Here is a 19,059-nt window from a genome sequence, read left to right as displayed (position 1 = left end):
TCCCGCTTTCGATTCCCGCCCTGGCAACCTTGGTCCCAACATTACTTTCAGTTCACAAGTACGTGTATTATACACCAAGGGTGGACACACCAGTTATTTCTTTATATGAATGTACGACATTAAGGTTGGGTCATCACGTTTTTTATAATTATTTTATATATTTTAGGGATTTGCGAGGGACCATCGTAGAAGGCATTTCGCAGAACGACTGTTGCATGAGAGAGCAACTACATTGAATGAATTAAATGAATAAGGCAACAAAGTGAGTCCATATGGCTCTTCTCTTATGCAACTGCCGGTTCGTAAAATGCCTTACGTTAGGGTCCCTAGCAAATCCATATATTTTTTTAATTTTTCCTAGTTTTTCCTTTTTAGATTTAAAAAAAAAAGAAAATTATACAAATACCCAAGAATATCTCAATGTCACCCACGGTCAGAGACGGTGTGACATAGAGGTCCCTTGAAATCTTGGTGCCGCATGCACCCTCTAACCTAATGGGCATGCTTGGCTGCCAGGAATTGTTATTCACGATAAATTGGGCGTCTCTAAGTGAAGATGAGGGTGAAGTGGGCTATAAATCCGGAATCAAAATCCAAGAACTAGCGGAGAAGTTGCTAAAAAACTAGAAAAGGCTGATCCGGTCTTGAGTAGAGTTTTCACTTCTCATCGTAGATTTAGTTATCTTTGGTTACTAGCGTATCATCGGTTGAAATGGCAAAAGAACAAGGGGAGACCAATGATCCTAACCATTTATTTCGTAGGCCCTGCCATGGATGACCGCTGAGCAAAATCCATTGTCATTGGACGATCCAGAGATGCCCATTTTTTAGACCTTTCGGTCCTTTCTCGATGAATACACTGGATTTCTTTTCTTTTCTTTTCTTTTCTTTGTCATTTTCTATAGTTTTCCACCCACGGAACGCAAATCGATAAGAACTCCAAATTTGTCTGTTACTTTTTTGGCAGTACGATGAAAACGATTAAAGGGATCAATCAAAATATTCAAAACTACGTATTCACCGTCCAATTCCGATTCCCAAAATTTCTGCAACTTAAGATAGAATCTCGCCCGTTTTAACTCACCCAAATCTAATGTATGTATACCTTGACTCCATCTACACGCCTTTTGAACGGCAAAAGTAAACTGAAAGAGACTAGTGTGTGGACTTCAAAACCAGGACCCCTCTCCTCTTCAGCTAGACCCGCCTCAACCCTCTCCTCCTCCTCCCGTCAATTACCAGTTATTTTCTTGCAAAGTGTTTCATTATTTGCATCATCATTCTTTGGTCAACAATTATCTCTTACTTTCTCTTCAATATTAATATCAACTCCCCTACGTATGACCCACACGCAATCTAGACACACAAAACCCCTAAAATTCAACTTTCAATCAGATACCTTCCAAACGTGGAAAACGAAGCAAGGTAAGAAAACGAAGCAACCAACCCCCTCTCATTTTCTTCTACTGCTTTGTTCTACAGAGATTTGTTGCTCTGTTTTGAAAGTTCTTGCCTCAGGTATAAGAATTCTTCAATTTTTTTTTTTGCCCAAACAATGGAAAACTACAATTCCTATTCATCCGATTATCCCTACCGATACCCTCCTCCAAATTACGATCCCGGAGCTCCACCACCACCGGAAGCTCCTCATCATTATCCTTACAATCCATCTAACTCTTTTTCCGGTCATCATCAATACCCTCCTCCTTACATGAATTACCCTGGACACTTACAACCTCCCCCTCCTTCTCACTCTACACCCCCCTATCCCCATGGCCCACCCCCCTCTCAACCTCCTTACCCATACCCTAACCCTAATCCTCCTCCATCCTCTTATCCGTACCCAAATTCTCATTACCCACCTCCTCCAGTCTACAACTATCCACAGCCAAGTTTACAACAATACAATCCTCCCTATTCTGATCACTATACTAATCAATCAGCTCCGCCCTTACCGGAAACTTACCCTTCGCCTCTTGATTACCACCGCCAAGAAAGCTCGGTATCAAATCATGAGTCTGTCACTTCTTCTCCATCGCACAGTTCTTCTTTCTATCCACCATTGGACAATCTTATAGCCCAAGTCAGCTTGTCTGATCAAAATCAAAATCTATCTAACCCTGCATCCCTGTCAGTTTCGAATTCGTCTCACAGTTTTAATAGCCAGAATTCGCTACTCCATGATAGAGGAGAGATGTATGGGTATCCCAATAATTCGTTCTCCGGCCGTATCGAGACTCATCAACCAGGTTATCCTTATGGTGGGGATTTTTCGCCTCAAACTCCTTATACACCTCCATCACCTTCTGGTAGCTCGCGTCACAGTCTACAACTTGTGCCATTTCAGCCATCTAAAGGATCCTTGAAGGTGCTTCTGTTACATGGAAGTTTAGATATTTGGATTCATGAAGCGAATAACCTTCCAAATATGGATATGTTCTCTAAGACAATAAAGGACATCTTTGTGAGAACTCCAAGCTTGAGCAGCAAAATTGAAAACCACGTGCCTCGGCCCCATACAATGACCAGCGATCCATATGTTTCGATTGTGGTATCCAAAGCTGTAATAGGCAGGACATATGTGATCAGTAACAATGAGAACCCAGTTTGGACGCAGCATTTTAATGTACCACTTGCACATGATGCTGCGGATGTTCAATTCCTTGTCAAGGACAGTGATGTTGTTGGGTCCCAGCTCATGGGGGTTGTGTCTATCCCGGCAGAGCAAATTTACTCTGGATTAAAAGTTGAGGGAGCCTTCCCAGTCCTCAATACAAGTGGAAAGCCTTGTAACCCAGGAGCTGTTTTGAAGCTTTCTATTCAGTACATACCGATCGAGAGACTAGCCATGTTCCACAATGGAGTTGGGTCTGGTCCTGATTACTCTGGGGTACCGGGTACATACTTTCCCCTTAGGAAAGGCGGAAAGGTTACACTTTATCAGGATGCCCATGTTCCCGAAGGTTGCCTTCCCGATCTTGAGCTTGATCGTGATATGCGATATGAGCACGGGAAATGCTGGCATGACATTTTTAAGGCAATTAGCCAGGCTCGTCGTCTAGTTTACATTGCAGGATGGTCGGTGTATCACAAGGTCAGACTCGTTCGAGATGCGGGTAATGCATTGGATTGCACGCTAGGGGATCTTCTCAAGACCAAGTCACAAGAAGGTGTAAGAGTTTTGCTTCTTGTCTGGGACGACCCTACGTCAAGGAAATTTTGGCTTCTTCAAACGGTAAGGCACCAAACCTGTTTAGAATCAAGATGTTGTGACGTTGTCTTTCTTCTCATGCTTCAGAGTAATTTTATGCCATATTTTTTTGCTTGGGCTCTGATAATTATTTCTCCTTTTCATTGATGATGCTTTTGTGTTGTGTTTGGGGAAAAACTGGTATTCCAAATCACCTCATAACACAAGTTATTAAATGGAAGGCTTTGCATTCATTCTAGGGCATAAATTCTTTGGTTCTTTGTCTGAATTGCAAGGCATTTTTCATAGGATTGTTTGGCTCTGTATATAATTCTATTTTGATTTGCGCTATTCGCTCCCTCAAAGGCTCTTGACAACATGATGCTAAGTGTTACATAATATTGTTTCGAAGTCTCTGCCTTTTAACCATTACAAAAAATTCAAACATTAATTATACGGTAAATTGTGGAGATCACCAAGCTACCTACCAAAAAAGTTGTGGAGATTACTGTAGGATATTGTAGAACTGAATAACTAGTTTGACATATTTAATTGCTTATATATTGTTATCAACACATTGTTTTGCAACTTCTAAAATATAATATTCTACTGATAGATTATGTGGTTAGGTTATAACATAAAACAAAGAATCATCATATCTCAAAGTCCTCTGCAAAAAATTTTTTTTATTCCATTTAGTGTTGCTGCAAAGATTATGGTCAAAGGTGATTTTGCTACTACTTACCAGTTAAAAATGAAGGATAACCTAAGCACAATGAAGGTTTTAACTTCCATCCATTAGGTGGAGGTTAGCATAAGCAACTATTTTAAATTACCCTGAATAACTTCTTTTAAACGCAGAGAGCAAATCGAATGTTGTGTACGTGTATTCTGTGTTCACTGTGAAATGTTAACATGTCTCATATTATGGGTTTGGATTTGGATCCTTGAAGTTTTATCTGAATATTTGCTTAGTATTCTTTTTATATGTCCCCATGCCGACCCCAACTAGTTTGGGACAAAGGCTTAGTTGAGTTGTAGTTGAGTTGAGATTCTTTTTATATGTCCCCATGCCTTTTTCTCTTTGTAGTTGCTTCTGTCTGCAAATTCTCATGTCTGAATCAAGTATTCTACACCATGCTACTTTAAACTTTCTTTCCAGGTTGTGTTAAACATTACCTTACTGGTAAATTGCTTTCAGCTTTGGTAAGTGTCTTTCACTAGTTTCCTTGTAATTTTGCCCAATATGCAGGGTGGAGTCATGCAAACCCATGATGAGGAGACTCGTCGGTTTTTCAAACATTCCTCAGTGCAGGTGTTGCTTTGTCCCCGATCAGCTGGAAAAAGACATAGCTGGGTTAAGCAACAGGTTTGAATTAAATGAATATATTCTCCTATATTACACATGATTTTTATTTGATGCTACCAGCACAGTATTATGCTCATGTTCGTCGGAATGCCTTCTAGTCATGTTCAGATTTGAATATTTATAAAGATTTTTAAAAGTATAATTTTCTTCAAACATGATGGAGGTGCTGTAGTTTATAACAATTTGTTATAATAATAGTTACCATAGCTGAAATATTTTCCCCTCTATTAAATGGTCAAATGCATGTAGTATTGACTAAAAGATCCAACATGATTTTTCATTCCCTTAAACATTTTGATTTTACTTCAAATATTTTTACAAATGTCTGCATTTTAATCTTTACCTTAGTTCTGTTATTTTGCTAACATTTGACCATTAGATTTAGACCCGTGACCCGTCAGCATTAGAATTATGAGGAGTAGCTTGCTGATACTGAACAGAATATTATAGAAACATTGCTACATTTAATCTGCCTTCTCTTATTCTTGCTGAGAATCTTTATTTTCATCTTCCAAGTCATATTTTAGCATGGCATACATATTTAATGATTTTTATGTATTATGGAACATGTCGACTCTTTAAAAACTCGGAATTATTTGTTTAATTTTATATTTTTTGCGTATTGTTCTGTAACAATTGCATCTCAATGCCTACAATTTCTTATTACTCAGCCCATAGCATGAACTTTACTTAAATCTTTAAATTCTTGGTTATCAGGAAGTTGGGGCAATCTATACCCATCATCAAAAAACCGTTATTGTGGATTCTGATGCTGGCAATACTAAGAGAAAAATCATAGCTTTTGTCGGAGGACTTGATTTATGCGATGGGCGATACGATACTCCAAGCCATCCTTTATTTAGGACATTACAAACAGTGCATAAAGATGACTATCACAACCCCACATTTTCGGTAATCTTTCAACCTCTATTTTCTACATGTTGCTGTAAATACTTGTGCCAATATTGTTTTCAATCTATGATAATTCCATTAATGCTCATTTATTGTAATGTTTATGCAAAAACAACAAAAAAAATGTTTGCCACTTAATCGGACTAAAATGATATTCATACGTTGCCAAAACTTGTTGGTTTTTATTGAAATTGTTAAAGTATAGAAGATTAATAACGCCTTCCCCAACAGCTTAAGCTTTTGGAGTGACTGGTTGTTTCACATGGTATCATAGCCAAAGGTCCTGAGTTCAGACCTCCCGGATAGCAAAAATCCACATGCAATGGCCAAACCCAAAAGAGGGGCCACAAGTGCCACGTGTAAGCCACCCAAAGAAAGAGGGGCCACACGTGAGGGGGAGTGTTAAAGTATAAAAGATTAAATAGCGCCTTCCCCAACAGTTTAAGCTTTTGGAGTGACTGGTCGTTTCACAGAAATTAATTAAAAGCAATTAAAAATTCATCGACCCACAGCTTGTTCTGACTCATGATTCTCAAATCTGTGGGAGGCTAGTTCAAATCTGGTTTGCATTCTTTCTTAATGCAAATTATGGGAACAAGATTTGAAATCAAGCAGAGAATTAAAGAGAAGACAGGTAAAACCTAGTGGTCACTGAGCAAAAATGAGGAGCAAAGGTTTTCAATTCTTTAATTTGTAAAACATATCAATAGAATAGCTAAAAGTCCCTTACATATGAGAAAACGGTTCCTACACACATGTGTAGATAAGTTATCTACACACTAGCTTAAAATACAGTGGGGGCCACATTATTTGGGTGATCCAAACCATTCATTTTTAAGCCCCTCACATAGATAGGGTGTCCACAAAAAATCAGATCCAGAGGATCATCCTAACCATTCGAACTGTGGAGGCAAAAATTGGACTAATTTGTGAAGGTTTAAAGACATCCATTTTACCTCCACAAATCGTAGCGTTGGGATGATCCTATGGATCTGATTTTTTGTAGACACCCTATCTATGTGATGGCCTTTAAAATGGATGGCTTGGATCACCCAAACAATGTGGGCCCCCACTGTATTTTAAGCTAGTGTGAAGAGAACTCTCTACACATATGTGTAGGAACCGTTTAAACTATGTGTAGAGAGTTCTCTACACACTAGCTTAAAATACAGTGGGGGCCCACATTGTTTGGGTGATCCAAGCCATCCATTTTAAAGGCCGTCACATAGATAGGGTGTCTACAAAAAATCAGATCCATAGGATTATCCCAACCCTACGATTTGTGGAGGTAAAATGGATGTCTTTAAACCTTCACAAATTAGTCCAATTTTTGCCTCCACAGTTCAAATGGTTAGGATGATCCTCTGGATCTGATTTTTTGTGGACACCCTATCTATGTGAGGGCCTTAAAAATGAATCGTTTGGATCACCCAAATAATGTGGCCCCCACTGTATTTTAAGCTAGTGTGTAGATAACTTATCTACACGTGTGTAGGAGCCGTTTTCTCATATATATATATATATATATATATATATATATATATATATATATATATATATAGAGAGAGAGAGAGAGAGAGAGAGAGAGAGTGTGTGTGTGTGACACGGAAACCGAGTCGGGAAGTGAGTGGCTCCCGCAATAGACCCTTAACATGTGAACAGCTATTCAGCTTTATTTTAGTTCCTTTTTTTCTGCTTTTTTTTTCTAAAAATGACAAAACCATCCCTTGCCCCTTTTCGAATCGCACCTACCTCCTTAGTCCCTAGCGTGCACGTGATCACCTCTCCAACTTGGTTTTTCAAGCAGCAAAGACACGAGTAGCAATCTCGAATGGCTGGAAACGAGAGATGACAAGTGACCAGCAGTAGTAGTTTGTGATTGAGAGAGAGAGAGAGAGAGAGAGAGAGAGAGAGAGAGAGAGAGAGAGAGAGAGAGAGAGAGAGAGAGCTCTTGTTTCAGTCTTCTCACCCAAAACTCAAATCATAGATAAAATCCTACATTTCTATGAATCACAAAACATGAAACTGTTGTTCAGAATTCATGCTTTTGCAGACCCATATTTCAGAAATCTCATTCTCAAAGATCCAAACCGTTGTTTTTGTGAAATCGCCACATGAAAAACGGATCTAGGAGGAATAAAAAAAATGAAAACGTCTTCCTTTCAAATCATAATTTATCTATTCCATAGCCATATTTCAAAGGAGCACTAAATGCAGAACTGTAGTCAAAAGTGAATTTTGTGCAAGTTGGATATGGAGAATGCATGCGATCGAGTGGAATGGGACTGTCTAGAGTACATTCTAAAGAGGATGGGCTTCAGGAATCGGCGGTGCTTGTGGATCAGGAGATGTATTTCATCAGCATGGTTCTCTGTTGAATGAATCACCTAAAGGCTACTTTAGGTCCACTAGAGGTCTAAGGCATGGTGACCCTCCTATCCCCATTTCTATTTGTGATAGTAGCAGAGACACTGAGTAGGAGGTCACACTGAGTAGACTGATTGAAGAAGGTAAAGACATGGGCCTAATTGAAGGCTTCAAGATGGGGGAGCAACAACTACAGGTGTTCCATCTTCAAGTTGTAGATGACACTCTGGTCTTCAGTTCTCCTTAAATAGAAAAAATTCTCAACTTGAAGCCCATACTCAGATGCTATGAGTTGGTTACTGGGCAAAGATCTAATCTCCGCAAATCTAGCCTAATTGGGATCCACCCGCCTAATGAGTCTATAGAAGGAATGGCAAGTCTTCTGGGTTGCAACGTAGATAAATTTCCAATGACTTACTTGGGGTTACCGCTAAGTGTGGGACATCCGACGAAAAGGGAGTGAGACCTGATTGTGGAAGTGGAAAAGAGATTGGATACATGGAAGAGAAACCCGGTATCCTGAGGGAGAAGAATTACCCTTATAAAGTCAGTACTAGCTAACATCCCTATCTATCAGTTATCAGCGTTTAAGTGTCCAGTGAGCATAACAAACATGATAGAGCATATTGAAAGGAGGTTTCTAATGTGGAACTGATGAAAAATGGAAATTCCACTGGGTCAAATGGAAGGAGGTCTGTAAGACTATGAGGGCTGGTGGCCTGGGAATCAGAAGGCTCAGAAGTGTCAACAATGCATTGTTAGGGAAATGGCTATGGATGTTTGGGGAGGAAAAATACAATTTATGGACCATGGTAATAGAGAGCAAGTATGGGAGTGCAACTCATCAAAAAAAAAAAAAGTTTGGGAGTGCACTGGGTTAATGGGAATCTGAAGACAAGTTCAGGCATAGTGGAGTAACAGTATGGAGGGACATTCTCAGGCTAAAACACAAGTTCAATGATGGAATTAGGTATAGAGTGTATGCGGGCGATATGATCAGATTTTGGCATGGTAAGTGGTGCCAACAAGAACCTTTGAAGCATGTTTTCCCAGAATTGTTCTTAGTGGCTGTAGATAAGGATGTGTTTGTAAAAGAGTACTTTGAGTGGGCGGATGGAAGGATATCGTGGAAGATAAATTTTAGAAGAAACTTTTTTGACAAGAAGATGGATGGGGTAGCAAGACTATCAGAGGTATTGGAATCATGTTATATTAAGAGGATTGGTATGGACAAAAGCAGGGGCGGAGGCCACCCCCACTCCCCAATGACTTGCAAAATTAGTTAAAAATCCCCTTTATAGTTAGACGAGGAGTTAAAAAGTTAGTAAGCACGCGCACACACCCCCCCCCCCCCCCCCCCCCACTCGAAAAAAAAAATGTAAATTCGTGGCTCCGCCCCTGGACAAAAGAGTTTGGTCAAGGTGCTCCTCCGAGACATTCACTGTCAACTCTTTCTATCGTCATCTCTGGTCCCTGATCTCGGACCTTCGCCGCTAGCCAGAATGTTATCAGATGGTTGAAGGGGAGCCACCCTTATCCATGGAGATTTGTACACTGGTTCGATGAGATTCACGACCGAGCGGAGGGCGCTTCCATCATCTACAGACTTGTAAAATGATCGGCCAATGGGGATGCCGATAGACTAACTAGGGCTTGTGTTTTAAGGGAAGTTCTAATGTTATTAGATGGTTGAAGGGGAGCCACCCTTATCCACGGAGATTTGCGCACTGGTTTGATGAGATTCACGACCGAGCGGAGGGCGCTTCCATCATCTATAGACTTGTAAAACGATCGGCCAATGGGGATGCAGATAGACTAGCTATGGCTTATGTTGAAAGGCAAGGACATTCTCAGACTTGTAAAAAGATCCTCCATGAAGATCTTTTACCTTCCGTATTGTATCACTTTAGCCTCTACATTTCTTTGTACTGGCATGGATTTCCCCTTTGCTTCCTAGTAATAAAATAATTTACCATTCAAAAAAAGGTAGAGAATAAGGAATAGAAAAAAATAAAAGCCACTTCCTTTTCCTCTCTCCAAACATTCACTAATATAGATCTCAAATCCCATATTTTCTGAAATATTAACCCACAATCTCCAATATAAGCTGTAATTTGATGCAAAGATGAAAGTGGAAAAGGGTTCCTCTCGCCAAAACTCTATTAATAATCATACTTCAAAAGATATTAACCCAGAATCTCCCACAGGCATCTCTACAATTCTCTTTTTATGTGCTCAGTTTCCATACCAGACTCCTTTCTAATACTTATTTTGTGCTGCCTTACCTTATAGGCACCCAATACCAATTCTCCAAGAGAACCATGGCATGATTTGCACTGTAAGATTGATGGTCCAGCAGCATACGATGTCCTCACCAACTTTGAGGAGCGCTGGCTAAAGGCTTCAAAGCGACATGGGATTAATAAATTGAAAAGGTCATATGATGATACACTGCTCAAGATTGAAAGAATTCCCGACATCATTGGGATGCTTGATGTTCCGTTCTTAAACGAGAATGATCCAGAGGCTTGGCATGTGCAGGTAAAATAACACTTTCATCTATTGATGGAGTTTTCTCTCACACGATTTTCAAACTAATATGTATGGATTTTTCCTTCCCCAACAAATGCAGGTTTTCCGTTCAATTGATTCAAATTCAGTGAAAGGGTTCCCAAAGGATCCAAGAGAGGCCACAAGCAAGGTATCTTAAAACCTGAAATTTGCTATTTATGTTTTAATTTTATATGATTGTTGCATTTTAATCCTTGTACTCTTGTTAACTGCTACATTTTTGTAACAGAACCTGGTTTGTGGAAAAAATGTACTGATTGACATGAGCATACATACAGCTTATGTGAAGGCTATCCGATCGGCCCAACATTTCATATACATCGAGAATCAGTACTTCCTTGGGTCGTCATATAATTGGTCTTCACACAACGACTTAGGTGTGCTCAATAACCTATTATGTGGACTTATTTTTTAATTATAGAAAGCTACCATGGTGCCTGTCACTTGTTATGTGAAAATAAAGTCATGTTTGTTACTAAACCATTTCAGAAATTGTCACTATGAAGATATGATCTAATACCTTCTTGTAAGGTTATCTTGTTACCCATGAGAAGACCTATTAAATCATAATGGGTCTCCTCTATAAATATTACAAATGATTGTGTTCTTCTGACCATGTGCTTACTGTGATCTTGAAACATGAAGCAAGGGCATCATGGAATTTTATCTTTATTTATGCATCAATTTTAATGGAACATTGTGTGGGATATCTTGCAAGTAGTTTTTGTCATGATTTTTCCCTTTCCCGCATCAGGCACTAATCTATTTTTTACTTCTAATTCAATTTGATAATCGTTCGAATTAAGAACAAAGCTTTATTTTATACACACACACAGTAGACCCTCTAATATTTTATATGGGTGGTGGATGTGAAATAGTAGAAGGAATTGAGAATATAAACTTACAGAATCTCTCGTATATTTAATAATTGGCAAAACTAAAGTTTTTGATAAAATAGTAAAGGGAAAGAGGTAATATTGAATAATTGGCAAAACTAAAGTTTTTGATATAATAGTAGAGGGAAAGGCGTAGTATTGTTATTTAGAATCTCTCTTATATTTAATAACTGGGAGTACTAAATATTATTGTAGGTTGAGATGACTCTCTCTGTGGCATAAGTAAATCTAATGAGAGTGTGTAGAACTGATGGAGTGTATCTAGCATATAAGAAAGTAACCAAGCGCAAAAATTCATGAATAATCTAGGGATGCTGGAAAACTCATCTTCCAACTTCACAATTCGTTATATACCTGTTAAATACACGATGCAAAATTTTGTACTTTCCTCAAGATTTTTATCTATTATTAATATTTATTATAATTTGTCACGTACATCTAGCCCTCTCCAAACCCCGCAATGGCGGGAGCCTCGTGCACTGGGCCGCCCTTTCATATGTTTTCTTCTGTAGCATATGATTTTATTTTGTCTATTGATGTGAGGCTGTGTATAACTAGGATTTCTTTCTCTAAATTATTATACTTCGGTATGCTCATCAGAAACTCAAGTCTGCTCATTTCTATTACTGGATGATATTAGCTGCTAGTTAATTAAATTTCAAATTGTGTTATGATTTGCCTTTCAGACTGAGAATTTTATGTATATTGTGTAGGTGCTAACAATTTAATCCCGATTGAAATCGCTCTTAAAATTGCTAACAAAATCAAAGCCAATGAGAGATTTTCTGCCTATATAGTTATCCCAATGTGGCCCGAGGGTGTTCCAACAAGTCTTCCTACACAAAGGATTCTTTTCTGGCAGGTGATCTCTAACTATTATGTTTGATGTCTATTTTGCTTAGGAATCTGGAATCTTTCAATGTTTACAACATAATTCATTGAATAATGCTTCACTATGTCATTAGACATTAGAATTTGCCATGGTTCTATCACGATACTGGTATCCTGCTAATCTAGACATGTAGTGTACATTCAGAATGTGATGAAAGAGCTCTAACTACAACCAAGGTTTTAAATTTCGGTTTCAGTTTTGGTTTCAGTCGGTGAGGAAACGGAAACATTTCGGTTTCGGTGGAAATCTTGTAAAATCACGGATACATATGGAAACATATGCAACAGATGAAATTTTTTAATCTTGTAAAAAAGATGTGCAAATGATGAAATTTTAAGATAAAACTTTGGGAAATGCTAGAATAAGCACAAAGATATATTAAACTATCACATAAGCAAGAAAGCCATCCATAATGGCTTAATCACATTGAATACCTAGTGACATGCGTTGTCGCATATGTATGGAATAATAAAGTCAATAAAGAAGTACAATGTAATTAAGTATAAGAGAGTACAATGACCAATCTCCCCTCTATGGGCTCCAATGTCAACACCTCATAGAGTTATGGGATATTATTGGTCCCATGCCGATCTGACATCCTATGCATAAGATACGATTACTTTGTTGTGCAGTTCAATGATGTTGCCTGCCAAATATCATTCTCTACATTAATGAAATGAAATGAAATGCAAATAATAACATCTTTCCATTTTTGTCATTCCGAACATTTCGGTCGAATTTCAGAAATTCCGGTCAAATTTCAGGAATTTCGGTCAAAATTTCGGGGAAATAGTGACGTAAAAGGAAATCATGTAGATTTCGTTTCGGTGGGGATGGAAATGGGAATATTTCGGTCATTTCGGGGAAATTCAAAACCATGACTATAACAGAGAATTGCATGTGTGAGGCCTCATTAGACATTAGAATTGGTCGTGGTTCTTTCATGATAACATGTATTTTGCTAATCTAGACATGTAATTTGCATTCAAAATGTGTTGAAAGAGCTCTCACTATATCAGAGAATTGCATGTGTGAAGCTCTGTTGGAAAGAATCTTTGGAAAAGGGTTAAATGTTTTGAAAGTGTACAGAAAAAAAAATCATTCTTGGCACTCTTACGTGACTGTTTTTTAGGAGGAAGTAAAATCTTCCCAAGTGGATCAATGATAGTTATTTTTTCTGGTGATGGTGGTATGAAGGACTCAATGGTTATGATTCCTGGTATTGGCATACGCTATTTGTATAGGTGTAAAGGTTTTTTTAGGAGGAAGCTGCCGACACACGTATCCTGCCGTGTCCGACACGACATGCGTGTCAACACTCCTTTGGACACTTTTAGTTTGTTAAATGAATACCATATTTTTATTGTCACAAATTATGATAGCAATCAGTAATTTTATATGTATGTACGTGTCACTATTTCTAGATTTTTAGATGTTGCCATGTCAAACAATTTGTATCCATGTCGAAACTCGACACAAAAATCCGTATCTATAATCACGATTATATGTACTTTGTACTTTTAGCCGTGTCCCCCTTTTTAAATTTTGAGGGTTTGCCATGTCCGACACTCCGTGTCCGTGTAGACATGCGACACTCGTGTCTGTGTCCACAAATCATAGGGAGGAAGTGAGCTCTTCCCAAGGAGATCAATGATACTTGTTTTTTCTGGTGACGGTGGTAGGCAGGAATCAAATCATGGTCTTGACATACACTATTCGTCTGTTGTAAAGACTAGAGCATCCCTAAAGAACCTCATTATAGATATCAGAAACATTAGATAAAAGAACCTCGTAGAATAAGCAAAATTCAGGAGAGGGTTTAGAGGCTTAAATTGAGTCTTGGCTGTTACTGAGTGGCCTCCTCTCTGCCTGTTCCACTCTCTTGATTAAAATTTCTTTTAATTACCTATCTTTACATCATTCATGAAAAAAATGTTATCATCTTTCAATTGCATTCACTTCTTGTGATTTATTTTCTAGGCCTTACATGTCCCTTTTTATGTGTCTGGCAAAGGAATAAAAAGATATGAAATTTGTTCATCTCCAGGGCATTTACTTATGATTGCCTGCTTTCAACAAGATGAAAAGGAAGAAAATTTTATACAATGTGACTTAAGTGGAAGGGGTACTTTTTTAACCTAGAGTGATAAGTGATGTGATGTTGTATAACTGGATAGTGGAACTCATACTATCTTTCAATTCACATTCTTTGGCATGGTACTGAACTTGGTTGAAACCTTGCTTTTCAATCTAAGATTTTTTGTAGTGTGCATAGGTTCTGATTCGGATAAAATCCATCCCTCTGCTTCATTCACTATATTTTTAGAGCCCTCCAGCTATTTCGTTTTTATTATATCTGATTTTTCTCAGAAACTTAGAACAGAACTGTGTATCGTGTGTGTGTTGTTATTTTGGTCAATCCTCTCCTCTTCATGGAAACCCAAGTCTGCACATGATTCGTGTGTAATCTGTAATATTTTTTATCTTTTACCAGAAAAGACAATCTGGTGCAAAGCTCTTTTCTTCTGTGTAAATCCCCCTTTTTAAATGAAGCTCCTCTCTTTATCTCAAATCCCATATTCCCAATGCCTTTTTATCATGTACTGCCCCTTTTGTCTTTCTCTGAGAAAAATGAGTTCTTCTTCAAAGACCAAATTGCACCTGCACAATTTGGTTTCCGCAAGGGACCGTTCAACTCTTGAGCTCACTATGCCTGATAACCTAGGCCTTCTTATTGTCTTTGCTCATCTGAATGGGATGGACTGTCCCTAATCAGCAAGGTTTGTCCACCTCTTCCAAGGAGGAAAGATGAAGATTGTATATAGATGGATCACTTCCTCCACCATCTGTTGCCTCTTCATCATTAAAAAAAATATAGATATCTGCACCATCTGTGATGGATACACACTATGTCAAATGCCATGCAGATAATGAATTGTGATGTGTTGGCCAATTGATCAATTGATGTTCACAAACACTACCAAACAGATCTGGGATCATGGAGCCACAATTTTCGGATCTTCCAGCTTAAGCAACAGTTGGCCAGACCGATCTCTGCAGACCATATCAGAGTTAGCTTCTTTCAGCACATTTTATACCGATCTCTGCATTTTATATTCCTTCACTAGCTTAATCCTGTGGTGATTGATGTTCTCGAGTGAAAAATATTTTTTTCGCTGGTTTTTTTTTACTTGATTGATGTTCTCGAGCTTGGGAGTCTCCCATCTGTCTCCATTGTAGCTTAATCCTGTGGTGATACTTTTTTCTTTATCCTTTTATGAGATATGGTTTCCACATTTCTTGTTTCCATGCCTTGTTACTACTTACTAGGCCTATCGCTAATAATCATACCATTTAGTTATTTATTTTCAAATCATCTATTGAGATCCCTTGTTGTAATGTGCAAGAATAATTCTCATTGAAGCATTCACATGAAAGAATATTCTACAGTTAGTATGTATGACTCAGTACAACATCTATTTATATGGAATTCCTGTTGATTACTACAGCACAAAACGATGGAAATGATGTATGCGACAGTTTACAAGGCTTTAGAAGAGGTTGGGCTTGGGAAAACATACGAACCTCAGGATTATTTGAACTTCTTCTGTCTTGGCAATCGTGAGGCTGCAGAAGGAATGGATAATTCACATGGGAATCCTACAAGCACAAACACTCCCCATGTAATTTTTTTGCCCCTCAAGTAAATTTCCTTTTTAATTTTAAATTTCATCATTTTCTTTTGTTTTTTTCATTTGTTGGGTAAACTGGAATCAATCCTTTTACTGCAATTTTAGATGAGCTTTGTTACTTCTATGTACATTCATTTTTTCCAGTTGTGTGCTCATCTAGAAGCAAATTAAATGCCTGTCTACTTGAAAAATACATATTTTCTTTCATTTGACACAACTCAAAGCATGTTGTTTGTTCCATAGGTACTTGCTCAGAAGAATCGACGGTTCATGATCTACGTTCATTCTAAAGGTATGATAGTGGATGATGAGTATGTGATTATAGGATCAGCAAACATCAACCAACGTTCCTTGGAAGGCAGCAGAGACAGCGAGATTGCAATGGGTGCATACCAGCCTCACCATACCTGGGCACAAAAATTATCTAGTCCACATGGGCAGGTACAAATTTAAGCAATTCAACTCTTAATCCTTGCTTGGATAGCTTTTAACATCCATATCACATTATATTTATGCTCTAAAAACTGTTTTAAGTCGTTTGTGGCTGGATTAATTAGAGTAATAATCTTAACTTAAGTGCGTGGTACATGTAGATCTATGGCTATAGGATGTCACTTTGGGCAGAACACATTGGAACTGTGGAGGAATGTTTCACCCGTCCAGAGAGCCTTGAATGCACGAGACGAGTTAGAACAATGGGTGAGTTGAATTGGAAACAGTTTGCCGCAGAGGAAGTAAGGGAGATGAAGGGCCACCTTTTGAAGTACCCAGTCAGCATTGATAATAAAGGCAAAGTGAAGCCTCTTCCTGGATGTGAAACCTTTCCAGATGTGGGGGGAAATATAGTGGGAACTAGTGTCACCATTCAAGAAAATCTTACCATATGATAAGAAAATCGTGCCACATGATTGTATTTAACTACTAACCCTTGCATTTGGAGCCTTTGATTCTTTTATTATCGATTACTCTGATGTATTTTACTCATGTATATTGTTGTGTGTAGAGGATCACATTGTACTATGATGCATACTGCATAGTCGACGGAAATTATATCCACACTCCCTTGTTTATAATAAGGATAATCATCCCTTCATCTTATATATATTTTTTTCATTTAAAGTACTTTAACAAAACAAGTGCGAATATGAGAATGCACGATTCGTAGAACTTGAAGAAGAATAGAAGGAAGATGAGGAAGAAAAACAAAAAGGAAGAGGAAGTAGGAGAAAACAAAAAACAAATTGGAGAAGCTTTAATTACTTCTATTAAAATCGAATTGGACTTCTTCTTGTTCATGTGCTTGCAAGAAAAGTTGTGTATATCCTTGAGAATTCTTATTCTCTTTTGTTCTCTCCCTCAATCTTGTGTCTTAACATCTCTTTTTTAGAGGTAGCGGCTCAGAGCTATGAATTTGATAATATAATTTGACTCTAATTCATGTTAAACACTACTCCTAAAGATATTAGGTGTTCTTGAAAAGTCTGCAGTACATATTTGGCTTGAGTTTTATGGAAAATTTTGATTTTTTTTTATTCTTATGTTCGATAGGTAGGATTAAAGCTAGAGCATCAGTATGAATTAGGGTTTCCTAGAGATTTGAGTTTTGTTAGGAACGGTTTTAGGAATAGTAGGGTTTTGGTAGACTCCCTATGAAAAAACGAGGATAATCACCTTTTGGAGCCTGCGGAGATATTTCCAAGAGCATAAAAAATAAAAAATCACATCGACCTGATATCAGGTGAAAGTGACTTTGAATCACATACACCATTCTACGATCCACATTAGGTCTTTGAAAACTTTTAGATTTAAAAAACAAATTGATAAATTTTGTAGAAAACATTTTAAAATAATGTATTTGAAAGGGTTGAATATAGGGGTGGCAAAATTGGCCGAACCGGAACCGAGCCAAAACCGAACCGAAAATTCAGTTTCGGTTTGGTTTAACCAAACCGATTCAAATTTCGGTTTGAGGATCAAACAGAACCGAAACCGAATATTTCCAATGATTATGAGTAAGTGGTGGCAAAATTGGCGGAACCGAACTGAAAATTCGGTTTCGGTTCGGTTTCGGTTTGGTAAAACCAAACCGATTTAAATTTTGGTTCGGTTCGGTTTGGGGGTCAAACCGAACCGAAACCGAACCATTGTCACCCCTAGTTGAATAGCTTTTAAAAATATTATTAATTATTCTATAGACAATTTACACAATTTAAAATGCTTTGAAGGATATTTTTGAGATGGTGTAAACTTAAATTTCAGATAAACAGTAGGGCTAATTTTAAAAGTTGCATTTTAGGCCACGTATGAAAAAAATGAGGTGCCTCCTTTTGTGGGGAAAAAGGAGAGACAAGGAAAGGTTTAATTTCTACTTTTTCTGTAGATAAGGAATTGAAGGACTATCTTCTGAACTTCTTCCTTGTAAAAGCTAGGAGAGTTGTATGCAATTTATAAATGCTTTCTACATCCTTTTTCAAAAGCAATATGACATCAGTGATCTCTTAACCTTTAACGGAAAACACTTGATTGCGTTTCAAAATTAAAGACAAGGGTCGAATTGAGGGACAATCTGGTCAATTCCACATTTATTTATTTTTTTGCATTTTGTTGGAACTAGTGGGACCAACCGTGTGATGCACGTACGGTTTGATCCAATCCAAATGGGATCCATTGGCTGGCCTAAAAAAGAGAGGCATACAACCTTCACTCTTTCTAAAACCATGCGCAGAAAATTTAAGTTGGGGCCCAACAAAGGAACGGTTTGGATCAATCCTCCGTGCATCCTCCTTCCCTTCCTTTGCACTTGAACATTTTATTTCTATGCTTGATGTTTTCCCTCCCTTTTTTTTCCTTTTAGAAAATGTTCTCCTAAGGTTTGGAGTTTTCACAAGTATATAGCAGACAGCATGCGCATGACAAATTAAAGGCAGCTAATTCACCCAGGAAGTCTATAGTCCAGTCCAGCATGAACTTACAATTTGAAGTTAATTCAGTAAGAGAATGCAAAACCTAGGGTTATTTTCTGTTTTGGGTGGCGCACGAAAGCATATCATCAACATGTTGAAAGGTGGCATTAGTGTGCCGATTTTGTTAGTAAGAAAAGCATTGGTAATTGGGTAAGGGTGCAACTCGGCTCGGGTTTGGGTCGGGTTGAAGCTAACCCGAACCCAACC

General features: G+C 38.1%; 1 protein-coding gene across 1 annotated transcript; it reads left to right on the top strand.

Annotated features, from left to right (window-relative positions):
* The first annotated feature begins 1,142 nt into the window (after positions 1 to 1,142).
* LOC143888172 (phospholipase D gamma 1-like) lies at positions 1,143 to 16,965 on the top strand. Its single transcript, XM_077392514.1, has 10 exons — positions 1,143 to 3,235; positions 4,443 to 4,559; positions 5,277 to 5,471; positions 10,131 to 10,379; positions 10,471 to 10,539; positions 10,639 to 10,786; positions 12,019 to 12,167; positions 15,707 to 15,880; positions 16,133 to 16,330; positions 16,483 to 16,965. The coding sequence occupies exons 1-10, from the start codon at positions 1,556 to 1,558 to the stop codon at positions 16,774 to 16,776; spliced, it is 3,273 nt and encodes a 1,090-aa protein (XP_077248629.1). The 5' UTR covers positions 1,143 to 1,555; the 3' UTR covers positions 16,777 to 16,965.
* Positions 16,966 to 19,059: the final 2,094 nt, after the last annotated feature.

Source organism: Tasmannia lanceolata, unplaced genomic scaffold (assembly GCF_043159265.1).
Source record: "Tasmannia lanceolata isolate RefF3 unplaced genomic scaffold, GAP_Taslan_0.1 ptg000012l, whole genome shotgun sequence".
In the NCBI taxonomy this organism is placed as follows: domain Eukaryota; kingdom Viridiplantae; phylum Streptophyta; class Magnoliopsida; order Canellales; family Winteraceae; genus Tasmannia; species Tasmannia lanceolata.
This window is presented reverse-complemented; position numbering and strand designations above follow the sequence as displayed.